The sequence below is a fragment of the Channa argus genome, chromosome 20, assembly GCF_033026475.1.
Source record: "Channa argus isolate prfri chromosome 20, Channa argus male v1.0, whole genome shotgun sequence".
NCBI lineage: Eukaryota > Metazoa > Chordata > Actinopteri > Anabantiformes > Channidae > Channa > Channa argus.
The window spans coordinates 16,065,633-16,083,702 of NC_090216.1; the positions used below are offsets into that span (position 1 = coordinate 16,065,633).

General features: G+C 39.3%; 3 protein-coding genes across 4 annotated transcripts; 2 read left to right on the forward strand and 1 right to left on the reverse strand.

The window, feature by feature from the left end:
• The first annotated feature begins 2,244 nt into the window (after positions 1-2,244).
• wbp2 (WW domain binding protein 2) lies at positions 2,245-6,423 on the forward strand. Its single transcript, XM_067487976.1, has 8 exons — positions 2,245-2,461; positions 3,552-3,660; positions 3,847-3,982; positions 4,101-4,193; positions 4,271-4,417; positions 4,528-4,650; positions 5,092-5,168; positions 6,277-6,423. Exons 1-8 carry the CDS (start codon positions 2,403-2,405, stop codon positions 6,322-6,324), a joined length of 792 nt encoding a protein of 263 aa, XP_067344077.1. The 5' UTR covers positions 2,245-2,402; the 3' UTR covers positions 6,325-6,423.
• Positions 6,424-7,597: 1,174 nt separating this feature from the next.
• On the reverse strand, positions 7,598-13,025 carry trim65 (tripartite motif containing 65). Of its 2 annotated transcripts, none has more exons than XM_067487972.1 (8): positions 12,869-13,025; positions 12,006-12,454; positions 11,776-11,871; positions 11,390-11,620; positions 10,496-10,664; positions 10,326-10,415; positions 9,365-9,582; positions 7,598-9,257 (listed from the first exon to the last, which is right to left on the reverse strand). In XM_067487972.1, exons 2-8 carry the CDS (start codon positions 12,429-12,431, stop codon positions 8,949-8,951), a joined length of 1,539 nt encoding a protein of 512 aa, XP_067344073.1. In that variant the 5' UTR covers positions 12,432-12,454; positions 12,869-13,025; the 3' UTR covers positions 7,598-8,948. The 2 variants fall into 2 exon arrangements, with proteins under 2 accessions (XP_067344073.1, XP_067344074.1); XM_067487973.1 differs by having other exon boundaries at positions 12,911-13,000.
• Positions 13,026-13,288: 263 nt separating this feature from the next.
• On the forward strand, positions 13,289-17,255 carry mrpl38 (mitochondrial ribosomal protein L38). Its single transcript, XM_067487974.1, has 9 exons — positions 13,289-13,447; positions 14,962-15,150; positions 15,259-15,390; positions 15,475-15,677; positions 15,852-15,924; positions 16,018-16,063; positions 16,216-16,374; positions 16,512-16,648; positions 17,017-17,255. The coding sequence occupies exons 1-9, from the start codon at positions 13,363-13,365 to the stop codon at positions 17,151-17,153; spliced, it is 1,161 nt and encodes a 386-aa protein (XP_067344075.1). The 5' UTR covers positions 13,289-13,362; the 3' UTR covers positions 17,154-17,255.
• The last annotated feature ends 815 nt before the right edge of the window (positions 17,256-18,070 follow it).

The window sequence follows — 18,070 nt, forward strand, 5'->3', positions numbered from 1 at the left end:
ACTTCCTGCAGAAGGTGGTAACGTCAACAACTGTGACTTATGAGTTTTTCTTCATCTAGTGTCCAACACTGTCAAAGTGCAAAATAAAACACTTCACTCTCCTGTATTTATTTGGACACACAAACCCACACAGTCATTCATACCCACAACACAAACCTAAACTGTGAGACTCCTTATTGACGCATGATTAAAGTTCTGCATGTTGTTTCCAGGTTATTATTATACTGCTATCAATATCATCATAGATCACATGATACAATCATGTAAATCTCACATGACACACGATGCTCAGTAGCTGAATTGCATAATGAAAGTGCATGTAGCATTAGACAATCCACTGCAGACCACTTGCATGTTGTGTGTATTATTTGCTCAGCCTATTTTCCATTACTATGTAACTTTTTTAAACTTAGTAATTCATTAATTTATAGAACATCTATGTCTATCTGCATACACTTGTAGAAGGCTGCAGACAATGAACTAAGTTTATAGACCTAAAGCCACAAGCTGTGTTGTAGTGTTCTTCTTATCTTCAGTAAAACAGATGTTAGGACACAGATAAACATAGGTCTAGGTATGACAACACTAAGTGTCTTACTTTTAGTTTCCCTTATATAAGTTAAATACTTGGGAACTAAGGAAAGTTACATCACATCCTGTGTATTAGCACACAGGTCTGTTTGAGTATAACGCTTACACAACTTATAATAGTACAATTTACTGTGACTTCTTTGTATTGTGTGTGTGTGTGTGTGTGTGTGTGTTTCAGAGAGAGCTGAGAAAGGCCCAGACAAACAAAGACCTTTACTATTGTATGTGCACCCACACCATGAATAGTGAATTCCCCATCTTTCACAAGAATGCAGCTTCTACTTTTTGACCTTTACCTTCACTTAGTTTGAGAAGTGCAGCTTCTTGCAATGAGAGGCTCGCCTCAAATACAGGATATTTATAAAAGTCATATATCACAACATTACTATTATCATCCCGTTCTGTTCATATGACAAAGCAATAAGAGTATTTGTATATACTTGTGTGTGTACTTCTGTTTTGCCATAAAAGAGTCATGATGTAAGGCACCTCCTCAGGGGAAGATTGTGTGCGATTCAAGTGAACTCTAAGTATACAGATGTATACAAACCACAAGGAAGCACTGAGTGGATTTTTTGATTGTAAGCCTTGTTTAGGTGTCATAAAAATGAATGTAGTACATACATCTGACTTTTTGTTGTTTTTTCTCTTCATTTTTTCTGATTTTATAAAATGCTTAAAGTATGTTAAAAATGACTTGTGCTTATGACATGTGTATAAGACTTTTTAAAAACTTATTCTTCATAATTATTAGGCCTAGAGATTTTTCTATGCTACCACTAATTAGTCCATCCAGGATTTCAGAGATCTTTTTGTGACAGCTGTGGCCTAAAATGCTTGACTTCATCGCAGCTTTTCTAAAAAGAAATGCGATGCAAGTGTTAATGTTTTTATTATGTTGGAAATTGCAAGGTCAAAAATAATTCATGGGGGGTCGATTGAATTGTTACACTTTAACTGTCTCGCATGAATTTGCAGTTTTATTCACAAAACATACACAACTCAGCACAAAGACATATTTTTCCATTTTATTCCAATTTTCAAGCTAGTTTGTTATAAGTATAACTTTTATAACTCAATTGTAAAATGAAAAGTGACGAAAAAACACTCATAACAAAAACTTAGTTTCATAGTTTGTACATCCTAAGAGGACTATATGTAATTGCATTCTCACTTTTGTATCTCACAAGAAGCACTTTTAGAGCATGAAGTGAATTTCTGTGATGAATGGCAGTTTCTAATTTTCTAACCGTTTCTAATTTCTAAGGTTGTGATGTTTATTGAAATGTTTCCTTTTTTATGTCACAAGAGCAATTACATATAGGTGGTCCCTTACCCAATCTTACCCTTTATTTTATGTACAACCCCGGAGAAACGAACGCAGTTATTATCATTTATTGGTATCCAGAAGCTTCAATACTCCTATATTATATATTATAAATAATGTTATATTTTTAAGTAACGGAGTATTATGAGTAAATATAAGCAACTGAGGTCTAATGGCAGAAACAGATTGGTCGGTTCTAATCCGTCTCCATGGAGAAGTAAACTCAGCTGAGTAGCTCATATTTCTGAGGAAGCTAACTGGCTAACGTGGCGACACTGCCGTAAACTGTTGTTTTGCACATGTTTGCACATGCGCAGAACAAACGTGCAGGGTGTTCGGATCAGGTAGTGACAGTTGCCAGAATAACAACGTTATCAACGGAGAGGGCAAGGAAACAGAGGCTGCGGACAGGCCCGCTGACAAAATCTGTGATAGACTAATACATCTGTTCATTTTTCTGCTGTAGAGTTGGAAGGCCGTCGATATGACTCTGAACCAGAACAACTCGGAGTCCGGCGGAGTTATCATAAACAACAGTGAAAGGTAACGTTACCGTTAGCCAGAGTGACAAGTTTCAATTGGGGGAGGGGGGCGTCACACTAAACTCCTTTAACATTCAGCTGCGGTTTAAAATGTGCCTTTCTCAATTAATTAAGACACTGTCCACATTCCACATTCCAAGAACACTCGAAAACATGACATCTTTGACCACTAACTTAGTTACACAAAGTACACAGCTAACGTTAGCCACTGCCACTAACTTCATTTAATCGACATGGCAATTTCTAGCATCGTTAGGCTAATTGTTCACAAAGCTAATGTTAACGTTAACCTCGTAATGTTAAAAACGTGTTGGTGTAACATTAGTTGAGCTAACGGGCACCGTGAATGAGTTGAGCTGTATATTTTTAATTTAACAAAGCGCTTTGTGGTTCTGGTATATTTCATTTAAGGTGAACTCAAGATTGACTCCTTATTAGTGCAAAACGACTTCAAATATACACGTAAAAGCTGGCTGACGAGCGAGGCTCACTAACCGAAGACGCCTTGTTTTTTAAAAGGAATATTAGCGTTGCAGTTTACGGTACCAGGTCTCGGTCTCATAGCCCCAAAAAAAAAAGAAAAAAAAAAAAGGCCTTCACTCCGTTATATCACTGCTGCAGTCAGTAATTGCAGGCGTGACATGCCATTACATAAATGTTGATTTGTTTTAAACGTTACATTCAACATTCAAGGACCGGATGTTATTTAATCATGTAACAGCAGCATGTGTTGGACTACTGCGCAGTCTAATGGCTCGGTTTCTGCATACTGGCCTGCTCTGTGGTAAAACGTTTGCTTTTGTTTTGTCACATGCAGACCTGGACACTGCAGTTTATACGAGTTAAAATCACTGTCAGGTTCTTCTAGAACATACTGGAACGTAATGATAAACCCATTACAGCTACCACACAACCAGCACATAAGCGTAATCCTTTTACTTTAGTACACTTTACCTAACTAAAGCAAAGCAAACATTATGAAAGGTGATTAAACCCCCGTATTACTGATCAGTCTGTACACATTAAAATTAATGCAGATTGAATTTTACACTAAACTTGTTTTTGACAGTGTGTTCTTGTTATACCATCAGTGTGTTGATGAACTATGATAATGTGGAGCTGGTGTTCTGTGATGCGGACAGTCTGCCAGAAGCCTTCAGAAAGAGCAAGAAGGGCAGCATTTACTTAACTCCATACAGGGTAAGGTGAAACACCCAAAGGTCCTGTGCTTTATTTTGGCACAGCCCCACATTGATGTAAATACTGTCACTACTAAACAGCAGGTGCGCGGTCGGTAACCTGCAGAAAGTGGATCTACAAAGTTTCAAAGAAGATTAGGGGGAAAAAATGAAGCCTCCAGTTTTATTTTCAACTGTTTTCTTACAGGTAATCTTTCTAGCTAAAGGTCGGGACGCATTGCAGTCCTTTATGATGCCCTTCTATCTCATGAAGGGGTGTGAGGTCAAGCAACCTGTACTGGGAGCCAATTACATTAAGGGTACTGTCAACGCAGAGCCTGGAGGTATGCATATAACTGTGTACAGGTACATCTGTTTCATTTAGGTCATACTGGTGTATAAACGTACAGCATTTTTGTGACTCTAAATACTGTGGACTCCTCCTTATTATTTCTTGTACAGGCGGTTGGGAGGGCAGTGCTACTTTCAAGTTTGTCTTTGCTGCTGGAGGAGCTATAGAGTTTGGCCAGTACATGCTGCAGGTCGCCGCTCAGGGTACAGACTAAAGGCAACATTATCATATTTGTTATTGCTTGGATGTTTGGGCTAAATCTTCATGTTGTGTATCTCAGCATCCAGAGGTCAGCCAGTGACACCTGGGTTTGGTGGTTGCCCCTACATGGCTAACGGGGCCTACGCTTACCCTCCTCCCCCTGCTAATGGGATGTACCCATCTGGACCTCCACCTGGCTACTCCTATCCCAACCCTCCGCCTCCAGGTGGAGACTGTTAAAAAAAAATGCAGCCATTATTGCAATTTGTGCAATATTAAAGTGCAAATGTCCTCTAAATCTTATCTCACCTGCATCTCTGTGTTTCCGATACCCAGGTGGATTCTATCCCAGCCCTCCAGCATTTGATGCCTCTGCAGCATACATACCTCCGCCTCCATATTCTGCTCCTTTGGCCCAACAGGCACCACATGACCCAGACCTCCCCTCCTCAGCAGCAGGTGGGTCTCTCTGGCAGAGAGGCTCTAACTGATTTTAACTAAATCTAATTACAGTGCATGCCAGGTGTTAATGCACTGATCAGCCTTAATAAAAAGTAAAATATTAAACGATGATGGCTTTTCAGGAACCTTACTTAAGTCTTTTGGGTGTTAGAAAAGCAAGCTCATTTACTCTGAGCAAACTCCATCTGATGATGATGATGAAGATGTGACGTGGATAGAAAAGCCTAGAAAAAGTTATTGTGACACTGTCCCTTTGCCCTCCTAACAAATATGCTTAACACTAGTGGGTTTACAAATCTTCTCTCTATATTGTCAGAAGCCGTATAATAATACTTTTGTTTCTTGGTAGGCTCCAGTCTTCCCATACTCTATATCCTAGGATTATTATTATATAAGACTTATTTAATTAGTTTATCTGTCACTTTATCCATTTTCCAGCGGAGGCCAAAGCAGCCGAGGCAGCAGCAAGTGCCAGCTGTGCAACACTGCCTCCTTCACATGTGTACCTTCCTGAGGTAAGTTGCCCTCCATCACTTTGCTGGACATCCAATGTTTAACACATTTCTCTACCATTTGGCTCATATATTATTTTGACTTCTCATGTCTTGTCGAGTTGTATAGCATGTTTCTCATTTAGCCAGGTTTCCATTTTAATTTTATCCCATCTTTTTGTGGCTATTCTTATTATTATTGGTACATTAATACAAAAATGAGAACAGTCAGTTTCTTTAATAATCATATCTTAGCATCAAATGTACAATTTTAAGTAATTAATTAGCATTGAATTTCAGTGTAAAGACTGTTTCGGCTAGTCACAACAAATTCTATCACATTTTCTCTTTGATTTAATCTGTCTGTCCATTGGACTTTGTTGCATTTAGGTTTTAGGGACAAACCAACTTTTCTTTTTCTATTAATGTTGATTACTTATGCCCATGCACAAATTGAAAATGCATGAAAAAACGTGGGTGAAAATGAACACTCCTTTAAGGTTTTTAAAATTTACTATAACAGCTACATGGTAATAAATGGTAAATAATCTTGTTAATTATGTCGTATTGCATCACTTTTGAACCAATTAGCAGTGAAATACGTTTAAAAACCTTTTGAAAAATAATATTATTTACAATAGAAGATTGTTGTCATTAAAGACATACATGTTCCAGTGAAGTTCTCTCTGCATTTAACTCATCATCCTGGGGTGGGCAGTGGGCAGCCATAGGGGGGCGTCCAGGGTGCCAGTGCTGAGTGTCGCTGATCCACCAGTGAAAAGGTTGCGGCATATCAACAAACAGCAGTTAAGGTCACAGGGTGCAGGCTGTGTTTGCAACAGTGCTAATCTTAAAGAAATGATTACAACCTAAGAACGTGCACAGATGCTGGCACTGTTGCACATACAGCCTGCTGTGATCATAACTGCTGTTGGTTTGTCACAATCCTCTCAAATGTGAGGCCTCTCCATATATTTGGGACATATATTCCTGTACATGGTGTCATTTTGTGGTGCAAAACACTGTGAAACAAATGGGATGAAACTATCTGGTCTTGTTTTCATGCCATTAGTACCAATTATTAGTATTTTCAGTACTAATGTCTCAATCCACAAGTCTCTTCTCCTTCTAGGACAAACCTCCTCCCTACTCCCCTCCAGAAGATAAGAAGAACCAGTAGACCTGCTTTGAGCTCAGCATCACTCCTGTCTCTCTCATGTATCTTCTGTCCTACTGGATCACTTTCTTTCTCATGCACTGCATGTCAGTACACCAGTTTTGTTTTCAAACTTCTACTTCTTGTCCTAGCCCCTGCTAATCCATTCTTTTAGTCTTACTTTTTTTTTTCTCTTTCTATAATTTTAGCACCTTAGCTCAAACACTGTACATTCCTTTTAGTCATTCTTCTCAGATGCACTTTTACCTGATGGACATAAGAACTACTGGTAGCAGTCTGAGCGAGCAAGAGAGTGAGAGTGAGCAGAAGTTAAGGCATGATTTTTTTTTTTTTGGCTTTTTTCAGTATAGGTGATGATACGGCAACCTGATTAGCTATTTTGTTATTACCTTGCAAATGTACCGAGAATCATACTGCCACCCTAAACTTTAGATTCAGCTGTGCTATGACGCTCACTTACTGTAGAATTTTCTATGACTGTCTATTAAACCAGACTCAATCCAATGATGTTAGTTTGCTAACTGATCCAAAGGCAAAAGCTGAATGCAAGCTTTTATTTTTCTATTATTATTCTATTTTGTATGTACAGGCTTTCAATATGTAGACTTTTAAAAAGAGACTTTCTCAAAAACACTAACTTATAGAAAAACTAGCTTTTGTAAAGTGAGTGGAATGCCAGGTGGTCTGGTCTGCTTTGACATGTTTCAGTGAATAAGACCACCAGAGGTTAGAGCAGCAATGAACCCTGCAGTGAAGCCCTGATCCAGGATTAGCGGAGAGTGAGGGCAGCCAGGGGCTGGAGAGGCATACTGCCTGGGGGGGATTATCTTTATAATGTGCAAGAGCAGAGCGGTCACCCAATGATGTCACTTCCTGTTTTGTCATACCTCTGAATATTCGAGAAAACACATTAACAGACCTGCTGCCAGCCTGCTTCATCTGTCATTCTTCTAACATTTCAACATTATAACAGGACCATTAGAGGAATTTCTCACTGTTTATATTTATCTGTGTTGTGATCTTAACTCTCCAGTTTGAAGTCAGTGTTTGAATCTGATCTCTGCGCCTCAGAGCGCCTATCTAAGCTTCTGCTCTTCCTTCCTCTACAATCAATAATCTTTAAACTGTATCTGTGGCTGATTCTTTGCACTTTCAGAATGCTATGAATCGGGCTCCGTCATGGCTGTGTGTAAAATAATAAACTATTTATTTCAAAGTAATTTATTGAAGAATAATGTAAAATGACTTGAGTAAGAAACAGCATGATCTCAACTAATGCATGTGTGCATTGGATTTTATTAAACTGATCTTGATTCATGTGAAACAGAACTGTCTGTCATTATTTTTACAGTACTGCTGTATCACACGTAGTTAGGTTTTTTACTTTTAATGCAGCATAGTGCAGAAGTGCACGATGTGTCATTAAGCTGGAACAGGTTAATCATGTGCTTTTCTGTCGATCAGTAGTCCTTGTCTGCACTTCTGGCAACTTGTGCAAATCCACAGCAGTTTCCTAAAGACTGATGCATGATGTCCTGAGCCTCAAGTACCTCGAAATCACAAAGGTTCCAGGTATGCTTGAAATGCTCGTTATTAAAAAAAAATAAAATGCGGTCAAAAGCCCATTAAAATATGTAGAGTACAGCATATTCCATTACAGGTTGGAGACTGTATGTACAGGACACCATGTAATCATGCGAGGATCCCAAGATGACAAACATATTTTCAGTTCTGGATTTGCAGTAGTAATGTACAACCCACAACATTTTTGATTTCATCAACTATCTTTTATGGTACATAAGAGATGGTACTTTAAGAGGACAATATGAAGTGGTTAGGGGCAGTAATGGCTCAGTTGGTAGAGTGGCAAAACACTGTAACCCCCAACAGTCATCCCCATCCCTGCAGTGCCAGTCCCAAGACCTGTAGAAATAGGGGAGGGTTGCATCAGGAAGGGCATCTGGCAAATCAACATTTGGACAAAATTATGTGCTGCGGTGACCCTGACCTCACTGGATAAGCTGAAAGGCCAAAAGAAAAATAAAATTGTATGAAGTGGCTTACATCCTTTTGTAGACTGAAGTCCACTCATGGAATCTCAAAAGCATAATTTGTGTCTTCACTACACTTGCTTTGCTATACTCTTGGGATTTCTCATATGTGAGCATAACCAATGTCTGAGTGGCCCACAGAGGGCTAATGGATTTTCATATGGTGCATAATGCTTTGAAGTAGTAAAGTAAGACTCAATAGTTTGTAGTGAAAGTACAATAATTTCATAAAGCAGAAATAAATCTCAGATTTTTTTTTATAATACTATTAAAAAACACAAAGTAGATCTGTCAGTATTCTGGAACCTTAAGGCCCCTTAAGAGTCTGTGACCTTTTTCTGAGTGATGCCATTGTCTCAAGGTAAGTTAATAATGGGAACGAACTGAAGCCACGTAGGCAATTTTAGGGGGAAAAACTCCATCACAGTCACTGATGTCCATCACTTATTTTTCTGCTTAACACAATCTAAAAAAACAAAACAAAAAAAAATATCTCCTATGTTGAGTCATCTACTGCCTACGTGTGACAGTGCTTCTAATCACTAGGTTTCTGTTTTCACTTCTCTGAGAGTCAGCTCATGTGGAGCAGAGGGTGATGCTGACTCCCTCTCCTATCCAACAAGCGGGGAATAGCTCCTGGGTGAAGGCACAGTGGAAGGCATGGAGCCTGGTCTGCCCATCTCCATAATAGGTGAGCATTCCCGCCTCATAGTCCAGCAGCATGCCAATACGGCTGTGCTGGGAGTGGCCAGATAGGATCTCTCGTCGACCGTTGTGCCACGCAATGAGCTGATGCTCATCTAGCTGCAGGCTCCACGACAGTTCGTTCATACCCACCATGCACCTCTTGCCCTTCTCCTTTCTGGGGATGGTGTCGTAGGTTACCTGACAAGATGCGGGAAACAATTATGGGTGAAATATGTGCAGAGATATTTCAGTCTGGACAAATTGGTGGACCATGGCACAAACGTGAGAAACATAAAGTTCGGTACCCCGAGGTAGGCCCAGGGCTTGGACACCTGCAGTTCCCAGTAGTGCTGTCCGTGAGTGAATCCTTGAAAGCAGAGCACTTGCCAGGTGTGATCAAAGCGGGCTTCATGTGCAGGAACCAGGCGTGGACCAGAGGTCAAGTGCTCCGCTCTCCGGTTTTCCTGGGACAGAAACAGGTGCCCATTGGCTGTGCGGGGGTCAAAGGTCAGAGAGCATCGGTCTGTATGGGAAAAAGAAAGTGATCACATAGATTGAATTAATGGAGGAACTGATAACTATGAAATTCAAACTTTAACCTTTTTGAATTGCATAGGTCCTGATTCCTTCTCCTTCTCTTTATCACATCTTTGTAGATTACGGTCACATTAGGGCCACGGTCTTTGTGTATAGATTAGCTGATTATATAATATAATAATATGGTTGACAATTTGATGTTATCCCAGATTTCTTGATTTCTCCAAAGTCATGCTGAGCTTGTTGTCCTGACAACAAAACCATAAACTCAAAACTACTCTGGAGCAGGTTCAATCTCAGGTTTAGTCAGTGTAAAAAATATAACCTCTTGGGCATTAATGGTGTCAAAACAGAATACCCATTGATGGATGCCCAGATCTGGCTTTCTAAACAAAGGCCCTAAAACTTGCTGTTCTTACTTTGGTGTGTTGATTAAATCCATCTTTTCTCATCCACATTTTGGTTCATTGATCCACATTGGGATCAATGAACCAAAATAACCTCAAACATTTCTGGGAATAGAACATCCAGACATGATCATGTGATCTTGAATCTTTTTAGCAACAAACAAAGAACAGGGCCCAGAAGAGTATGTTACCTTTGTCAATGTAATTTGTGAGCTATCATTCACCACTGCATGTTACCTGCGATAGTTAGAAGGACCAAAGAATTTGTGCTTATTATTAGTATTGTTTAAACAAAGAAATCGAAATGTTAGGAAATACTTACAAGCACTGAGGCCCTCCTTACCACCAAGGTGGCATGGAGCAGCTGGACTGGGAACCACAGCTAGGACCGGCCTCTTATCCTGAGGAGAACCTGGAGGCAAACAACCATGAGAACACCGCACCAAGGCTAAAGAATACATATGTGGAAAATAAGGCAATTTGGCTGCTTACCATCTTTGTCCTGACCCACAGCTGTGTTCACAGCTCTGTCCAGGTCCTCAGACACCATCTTAGAGACCCGTGACAGAACATCTGTGACACCGTTTAATTGATCTTGGAGGTTTGGCGTTACATCTGTGGAAATGGCCTCAAAACGTGGAACATCTATAAGCACTGACTCCTGTACAGAGATATGCCATTAAAAGAAGCTTAACCTTGATTGTTTGACATGACCACATTATTACACTTGTATCAGCCACATTCAAACATAAGCATTCTAGCAATTTCAAATTAAGTATCTATATTTTTCTTTTGGTGGTTGCTGCACTGGTAAAACTTCCTGCCTTAGTCTTGTTAGAGGTAACTTTCAGACATAATGACATGACTTTATATATTCAAAGTAAACAAGACTTTAAAGTCACACGTCACATATGTCTCATTTAGCAGTTGGCTGGTCTGAAACTTTTAAAATTAAAATAAAAATTCACAAAGTGACAGTGTTTCTGCTGCCATCTAGCAGTGAAATGCATGGTGACTGCTACCCTAACATTTGGGTGTGGTCAATTAAAATATCATAATATAGTCTTAACCCACAGGGACCTGCTCGATTTTTTACTTTACATATTATGAGCCACCTAAAAGACATCTACAAGACAAGAAAGAGACAAATCCTGTCTTTCGCATGAGTGTTTGTTTATTGTTCTTATCGTAAGATCAGTAATGTGCCCCCCTAAAAAAAACACTGAATTCTAACTGATGTTAAATTGATGCCTGTGCTTGCTATTCTTGTGCATCACACACAAAAAAAACTAAGATGCAGCAAATGTGAACTTCATAAGACACTGACTAGACAGCAGTCTTTACATTGGAGCTGAATAAAAACACTGTAAACTGAAAAGTTCAAACCTTGATGAGCTCTGTGTCAGAGAGGTTATGTAGAGCTGCTATCTGGCTTTGGCTCTGACTGAGTATCTGGGAACGTGCCTCAAGTTTCGCTAGCCGTGCTTCTGCCTCAGTGATGGCAGCCTCTTTCTGCTCATTAATAAATAGCTCTGTAGCTTCCTGCCTCTCAGCCAGTATCTTTATCAGTGTGGAGAACTTGACGTTGATCCAGTTTGAAGTTTGCTGAAGAGTGACCTGTTGATGGAAGACACTGAATGATATGTGTCGCTCTGAAATTTGAAAAGATATTGTTTACAGTGTCTTGTTCTAATTTTAATTGCTTCTTTTGGATTTTTCTACACAAAATGTGGCGTGTTAGTATTGTCAGTTGAGTAAAATTGTGGGCTTACCTTAGCTTCATTTATATTGTCAGCCAACTCATTTATACTTTTCTGTGTCTCTTCAATGAGTTTCCCCACCTCCTTATTTTTCCTTTCCAGCAGCAACTGTAAAGAAAACACATCAAACTGTAAGTTTTACAGTCACAATAATTTAATGCTAAAAGGACAATGTCACAGCTGGACCGACAAGCCACTATTACAATGACAACTAAGTCGATTTAATGTTTCATCACATATACCTCTTGATTTTCCCTTTCCACCTCCAACATGACCTTCTCGTGGTTCGCACATTCTGAGATGCCACACTCGCAGCACACAGCCATTTTGTCCTGCTTGCAGTAATACACCAAAGGCTTTTTATGGCGGTCACACAGGACTATAGCTCTCAGTCCTTCATTTCCCCTCATGAGCGACTCTCTACAGGGACTGATGGAGTTGGCAGCCTCAGTCAAGACTGAAAGGGATACATTACGCTTCAGGTTTGGCCTGGTGTAAAAGTCCTCATTGCAGATGGGGCAGTGAGGACCAATGTCAGCCTTGCTCTTGGTGTCCCAATGAGTGGTGATGCACTTTTGACAGAAGGTGTGGCCACAGGGGATGGTTACGGGGATTCTGAAATGCTCCAGGCATATTGCACACATCAGGTTTGAATTCTGAGACTCCATTTCCAAAGAAAGACCAGACACCTCTGTGAAAAAGGAGGGAGAGACAGGAGGTTTGTCATGAACATATAAGTAGCACATCTGTACCACACAGTGACTACAATGTAACATACCTGCTAAACATTACCATCCTTTGTATTAGGATGATAATGTCACATGTTAAGCGATTTATATAAAATTCTTTCTCACAAAGGCAGAAAAAAATATCAATCAGTATGCTACAGTCCAAATGATAATGTTGGCTAACTTAGCCTAGTAGAAGAAAAAGCTAACGCTAGCTAACGTTAGCCTAGATTCTACGTTAGTTTACGTTAGCTAGGTCTCTTGGGGACAAATAATTGTCAAAATGTTACAATCGTCGAGTGCTTTAATTATATATTAATGCACATTTACATTCACCAACCAGATACAAGATGAAACGACACAATATATATTCTTACCACTTCAACAGATACATTCGTTTATATCATTTGACTGAATACCTCTACAGATGAAGCTTTCCTGATGATGACATACGCAAAAAATGACGCATTCACGTACTTTCGGTAAAAGCCTCCCATACACAGTTCGCTAACACTAGTGTTGGTCAGAGACAAAGATAATTTGCAGCTGTAACATTTTACTGGTTGCTGTCACTTATTCGTTACGTTGTACACACATATAAAAAATAAAAGATTTTAATACACAGTGTGAGTGTACATCACAATGTCTTTATAGGTATGTTTTATTTTAGAAGCAAACACGTAAATACTTAAAAACCAGAAACATTCAGGTGTGGAAACACTGTCTGATTATCCCTACTTGTAACTTACCAAAATATGCAATATGTTGATAGTTTTTTTATACATTATTCAGTGAGCATTTTTAAAAGCACAGACCTGTCTTGCTCCTCTCGGCCACCGTATTTACACACAAAAAAAAATCCCAATTCAAGATGGCGCTGCGCACGGTTTGTACCGCTACCTTGCGAACTGGGACAGATTTCGGGGTCAATAATGTCAGGGCATTTGTAACAACAGGTATTGTAACGATATTACTAATTTATATTGATTTTACATGTATTTATTTCGTGTTCGGGTTTCAGGTTTTAATCTAAAGTGTGTATGCCAGAGGAAATTAGTGTGAAGCAGACGACGGCTAACGTTACATGCTTTTGCACGGGAATGAAACAAACTTGACAGAAAAATTTTATAATTGAATCAGAGTCGTATTCAAGACTCAGACCAAGAAAGAGACCCCAAAAGAAGCCAAGCATGAAGGGTGAAATAAGAACTTAAGCTTTTGCAGAGGATGCTCCTAGGCTAGGCTGACACTGTGGTTGTCAGTAAATAACCCCTTTTTAGGATTTTGAAACTAACAATGACATTGCAAAAACAAAAGTAAAAAGAATAGGACAAATCTGACCAAATGCAAAAGATACATACAAAGATCCAATTAACAATTTACAACAGTTTGTTCTTTTGAAACTTAATTTTCATTGTTAATGGCACCAAGGCATCAAATGTGGCAACTGCTAAATTATTTAAAATAATATTTGCTCATTTTGAATGTGATACCAGCAACATGTCTCAAAAAGGTGAACCAGGGGCAACATAACTGGGAAAGTTGTATAGTGCTCAAAAAAAAACACCTGGTGGAACATCTCACAAGGAATGCAGTTAATTGCCAACAGTTCAGTATCATGACTGAGTCTTTCAAATTTAGGGCTCAGATTCACCAATGCAGGTTAAACCTCTGCCATGGAAAAGAACAACCATATGTAAAAATTAAAAAAAAAAGATCCAGAAACACTTGAGCCTCGGGTTCTTTAAAAAGGACTAAGGACAAATGTCCTGTGGTCTGACTAGTCAGAATTTGACATTTTCATTATAAATCATAGATGCTGCATCCTGTGGGCTAAAAAGGAGAAGGATCATTAGGCTTGTCACCAGGATACAGTTCAGAAGCCATGTGTGATGGTGTAGGGGTGCATCAATGCACAAAGTATGGGAAACTAGCACATTATTGAAGGCACCATTATTGCTGAATGATGTATACATGTTTTAATTTTCAGTCTTGCTTATTTCAGCTACACAGTGTCAAATTGCTTTCTGCAGATATTTTGCAACAGCATCAACATGTCTCAATAGTGAAAGAATCTTGGTGCTCAACTGCTCTGTCTGCAGTCAAGGCCTGAAAACATTTGGCAAAAAGTGACACAAAGAAGGCTCTAGGCCATTAGAGAGCTAACATCTTTAATTTTGTTATTTTTTAGCTTTTTAAAATGTTTAAAAATGAAATAAAGTTTTGGAATGCCAATTATTGGAAATCAAATCTGGAAGTGGTGGTTGAACATATAAAAACGAAAGCAAAATGTGATCAAATAAACACATGAAATTACACAATTATAAAAACTTGATTCACTGTAACGAAGGAAAGAAATTCAAATAAATGAAATACCTTAAATCTAAATTCTGCATTCTCCAAAATGATACGGAAAACATGACAAAGAATTTGTTATTCACTAACTGTTGACAATGTTTCCATCTGATAGCATTGCTCTGCAGACAAGTACCTCCATTAGGTCCAATGCCGAATGACGAGATAGATGTTCAGAACCTGGAATCATTAGAGAAGTATCGAAGCTACACCCGATACTTAAGACAAGCTGAGGAGGCAAGGAACAAACCTGTCTGGTGGAAGACGTACAGGAACTATGTTGAAAAAGCTGACCCTGAACATGGTGAGAAATAAAGGAGGAAACTGTTGAAAGTGATTTACTCAGGTGATGTAAATATGCAACAAGAAAATGGGCTGGTCCACAGTGTCAAGAAGTTTAGTTTTGTTGCAGGTGCAAGGCGCGTGGACATTGGTCTGCCATACTATCGAGCCAGCAGGACCAAATTAGTGAGGGAGAGAAAGGCGGTGATACAAAACAACAAGAAGGATGTTGAGCTAGAACGAGCTTGTCGTCTGCGCACTTGTAAGATCGCACACATTCTCATGATTACTTGAACTTTGAATTGTTTAGAGAATACATTTGTTTACCTTTCTGTATTTAATTTAGTTAAGATCCCTCTGGATCGAGTGCAGGAAACCTGGGAAAAGGACAGTGGTCCTCATCATATAAAGAGACTGGCAGACCACTATGGAATCTTCACAGATCTCTTCCCCATGGCCTACTTTGTACCTCAAGTCTCACTTCATATCTGCTATCGCCAGGACAACAGTAGTCAAGTGCTTTATGGGAATCACCTGACACCTACTCAAGTATGTTAAAGGAAAAGATGTTTTGTCTTCAATGTTCTAAAAGCCCAAATCACCAAAAATGCAGCTATTTTGTTGCCTTCTCTAATACATAATAATCTACAGTATTATAGGTAAAAATATCTATACCTCCTCATATACCTCCTGTACCGTGTTCTCCCGTGTTTTGTTCTTTAGGCAGCATCTCCCCCTCAGATCAGCTTTGATGCAGAAGAGGGCTCCTTGTGGACAATTCTGCTCACCTGTCCAGGTGCGTTTCCTTTGTTGATACTGTTTCAGTTTCTTTTTTTAATACCATATCAGGATTCCACGACAGTGTGAACTAATATTTACACTTTTTCAGATGAACATCTTCTGGATAATGAGGCGGAGTACATCCACTTGTTGGTGTATGTATTTTTGGGCAAATATCCTTTCATATTTCCAAATCCAGTGGCTCATTCCATTTTTGGGATTGAGTTTGACTTGACTTGTGAGCATTCGCGACCTTTTTGCAAAAAAAAGTGCTGACCCTAACTGTTGCTGACCTGTGCCTCTGTAGGGGCAATATCCCAGGTGGAGCAGTGGAGGCTGGAGAGGAGCTGTGTCACTATCTACCCCCCTTCCCTGCCAAAGGAACAGGCTTCCACCGCTACATTTATGTCCTCTTCAAGCAGGTTGGACCCATCAACTTCCAGGAGGATGTCAGGCAATCGCCATGGTGAGCAATAACATACTAATACACTGAACAAGTAACGTAAAGTGTAAATCTGATCATTAGATATGAGTGGGGACTGCTGCCTTGTCTGTATTTCATGTAAACACATACACTAAGCATGTGGTACCTTACTTCCACAGCTATTCTCTGGTGGATCGTACCTTTAAGACTGTGGATTTCTACAGAAAGCACCAGGACAACATGACACCTGCAGGCCTGGCTTTCTTCCAGTGCCAGTGGGATGAATCTGTCACCAGCACCTTTCACAACACACTCAGTGAGTCGCACTAACGAAACTGAACACAGTAGATGTTTGGTCTTGTGCTATGAAAACAAGAATGTACTAGCTGTGTCTCAATTGTGTGTGTGTGTGTGTGTGTGTGTGTGTGTGTGTGTGTGTGTACCAAAAAAGTTTTTTTCCTAACAGAGTAAAGCAGGACATTTTGCATTTTCAAATTCAAAGTGCTGTTTTATGGTTAGAACTAGGTTTCAGGTCTAGGGTTAGACATTCTGTTGTGATGTTTCAGGTTAGTGTAAGGGTCTATTGCATTATGCCAATGAGTGTCCTCACATAGATAGAAGTTCATGTGGGTGTGTTAGTGATTCCCTGTCGGTCAGTAAAACCTCTGTGTCATCGCACCACAGACATGAAGGAGCCTGTGTTTGAGTTTATCCGGCCTCCAGTGTACCACCCCCCGCAGGTTAAATACCCTCATCGACAGCCCCTGCGCTACCTGGACCGATACAGAGATGGAAAGGAACATACCTATGGAATATATTGATTGTGAATCACATGCTGGGAGAAGACTCGACCACTTTTTCATCTAAATGTGAAGTTATGTTTGTCATTATGTTATAATAAAGCATTTTTTTTCCTGTGTTCAGATTATGTTGCCAGCCCTGTTTATTACTGTAAAAGAGCAGGTGGGGTAACAGAAGACCACTTTATTGAACGTGTCCCCAAGGGCATGATGCAGTCTTGGGCTCGATTGAAAAATTTAAACCAAATTACTTCAGATTTACTTGCAGTTTTACTTACAGGTAGTGTATAAAAAGTCTTAAAATGTAGATTGTAAAAAAAAAAAAAAAATAAACTACGATATGTGTATATTTTACAAATGAAATGAGGCATAGTAAAGATATATAAAGAATTCAAACTGATCTGCATAAATGTGTTTATTTCAACCCCATTTCTGCTCAGGAGTATCATAGATTTAAAAGGTAACACACATAGCTTTGGGGCTTTTTTTGCAGGTGTACTGTAAGAAATTGAAACGGAAACCAATGAGGGTTGCTGTGTGTTTTGAACACCACAAGATGTCAGTGTGTTAGCTTTGTTTAAAGTAAAACAGAATTCATCTCTTGGCAAAAATAGAAAGAAAAGCCTGATATCTTAACAGGGGTTTGACAATGAATAACCCCTCCCCCCGAAATTTGGTCTGATCCGCAGTTTACATGAGAACGGAAGAAAAAAAAACACAAACACAAAAGCCAGAACGACTATATGTTAAACCCTGTTAGTTACTGCAGTAGTGTGAGAGACAGCAGTCTAACACTTTTTGTTGTAACTTTTGTAAGTAAATGTCTTTAATGGGTTCAAATATTTGATAGAAATGTTCATGGTCCACACAATGAATTATAATCACTCTGATCTCCTGACCTTTATTTTTAATCTAATTACATATAAACCACGGCATTA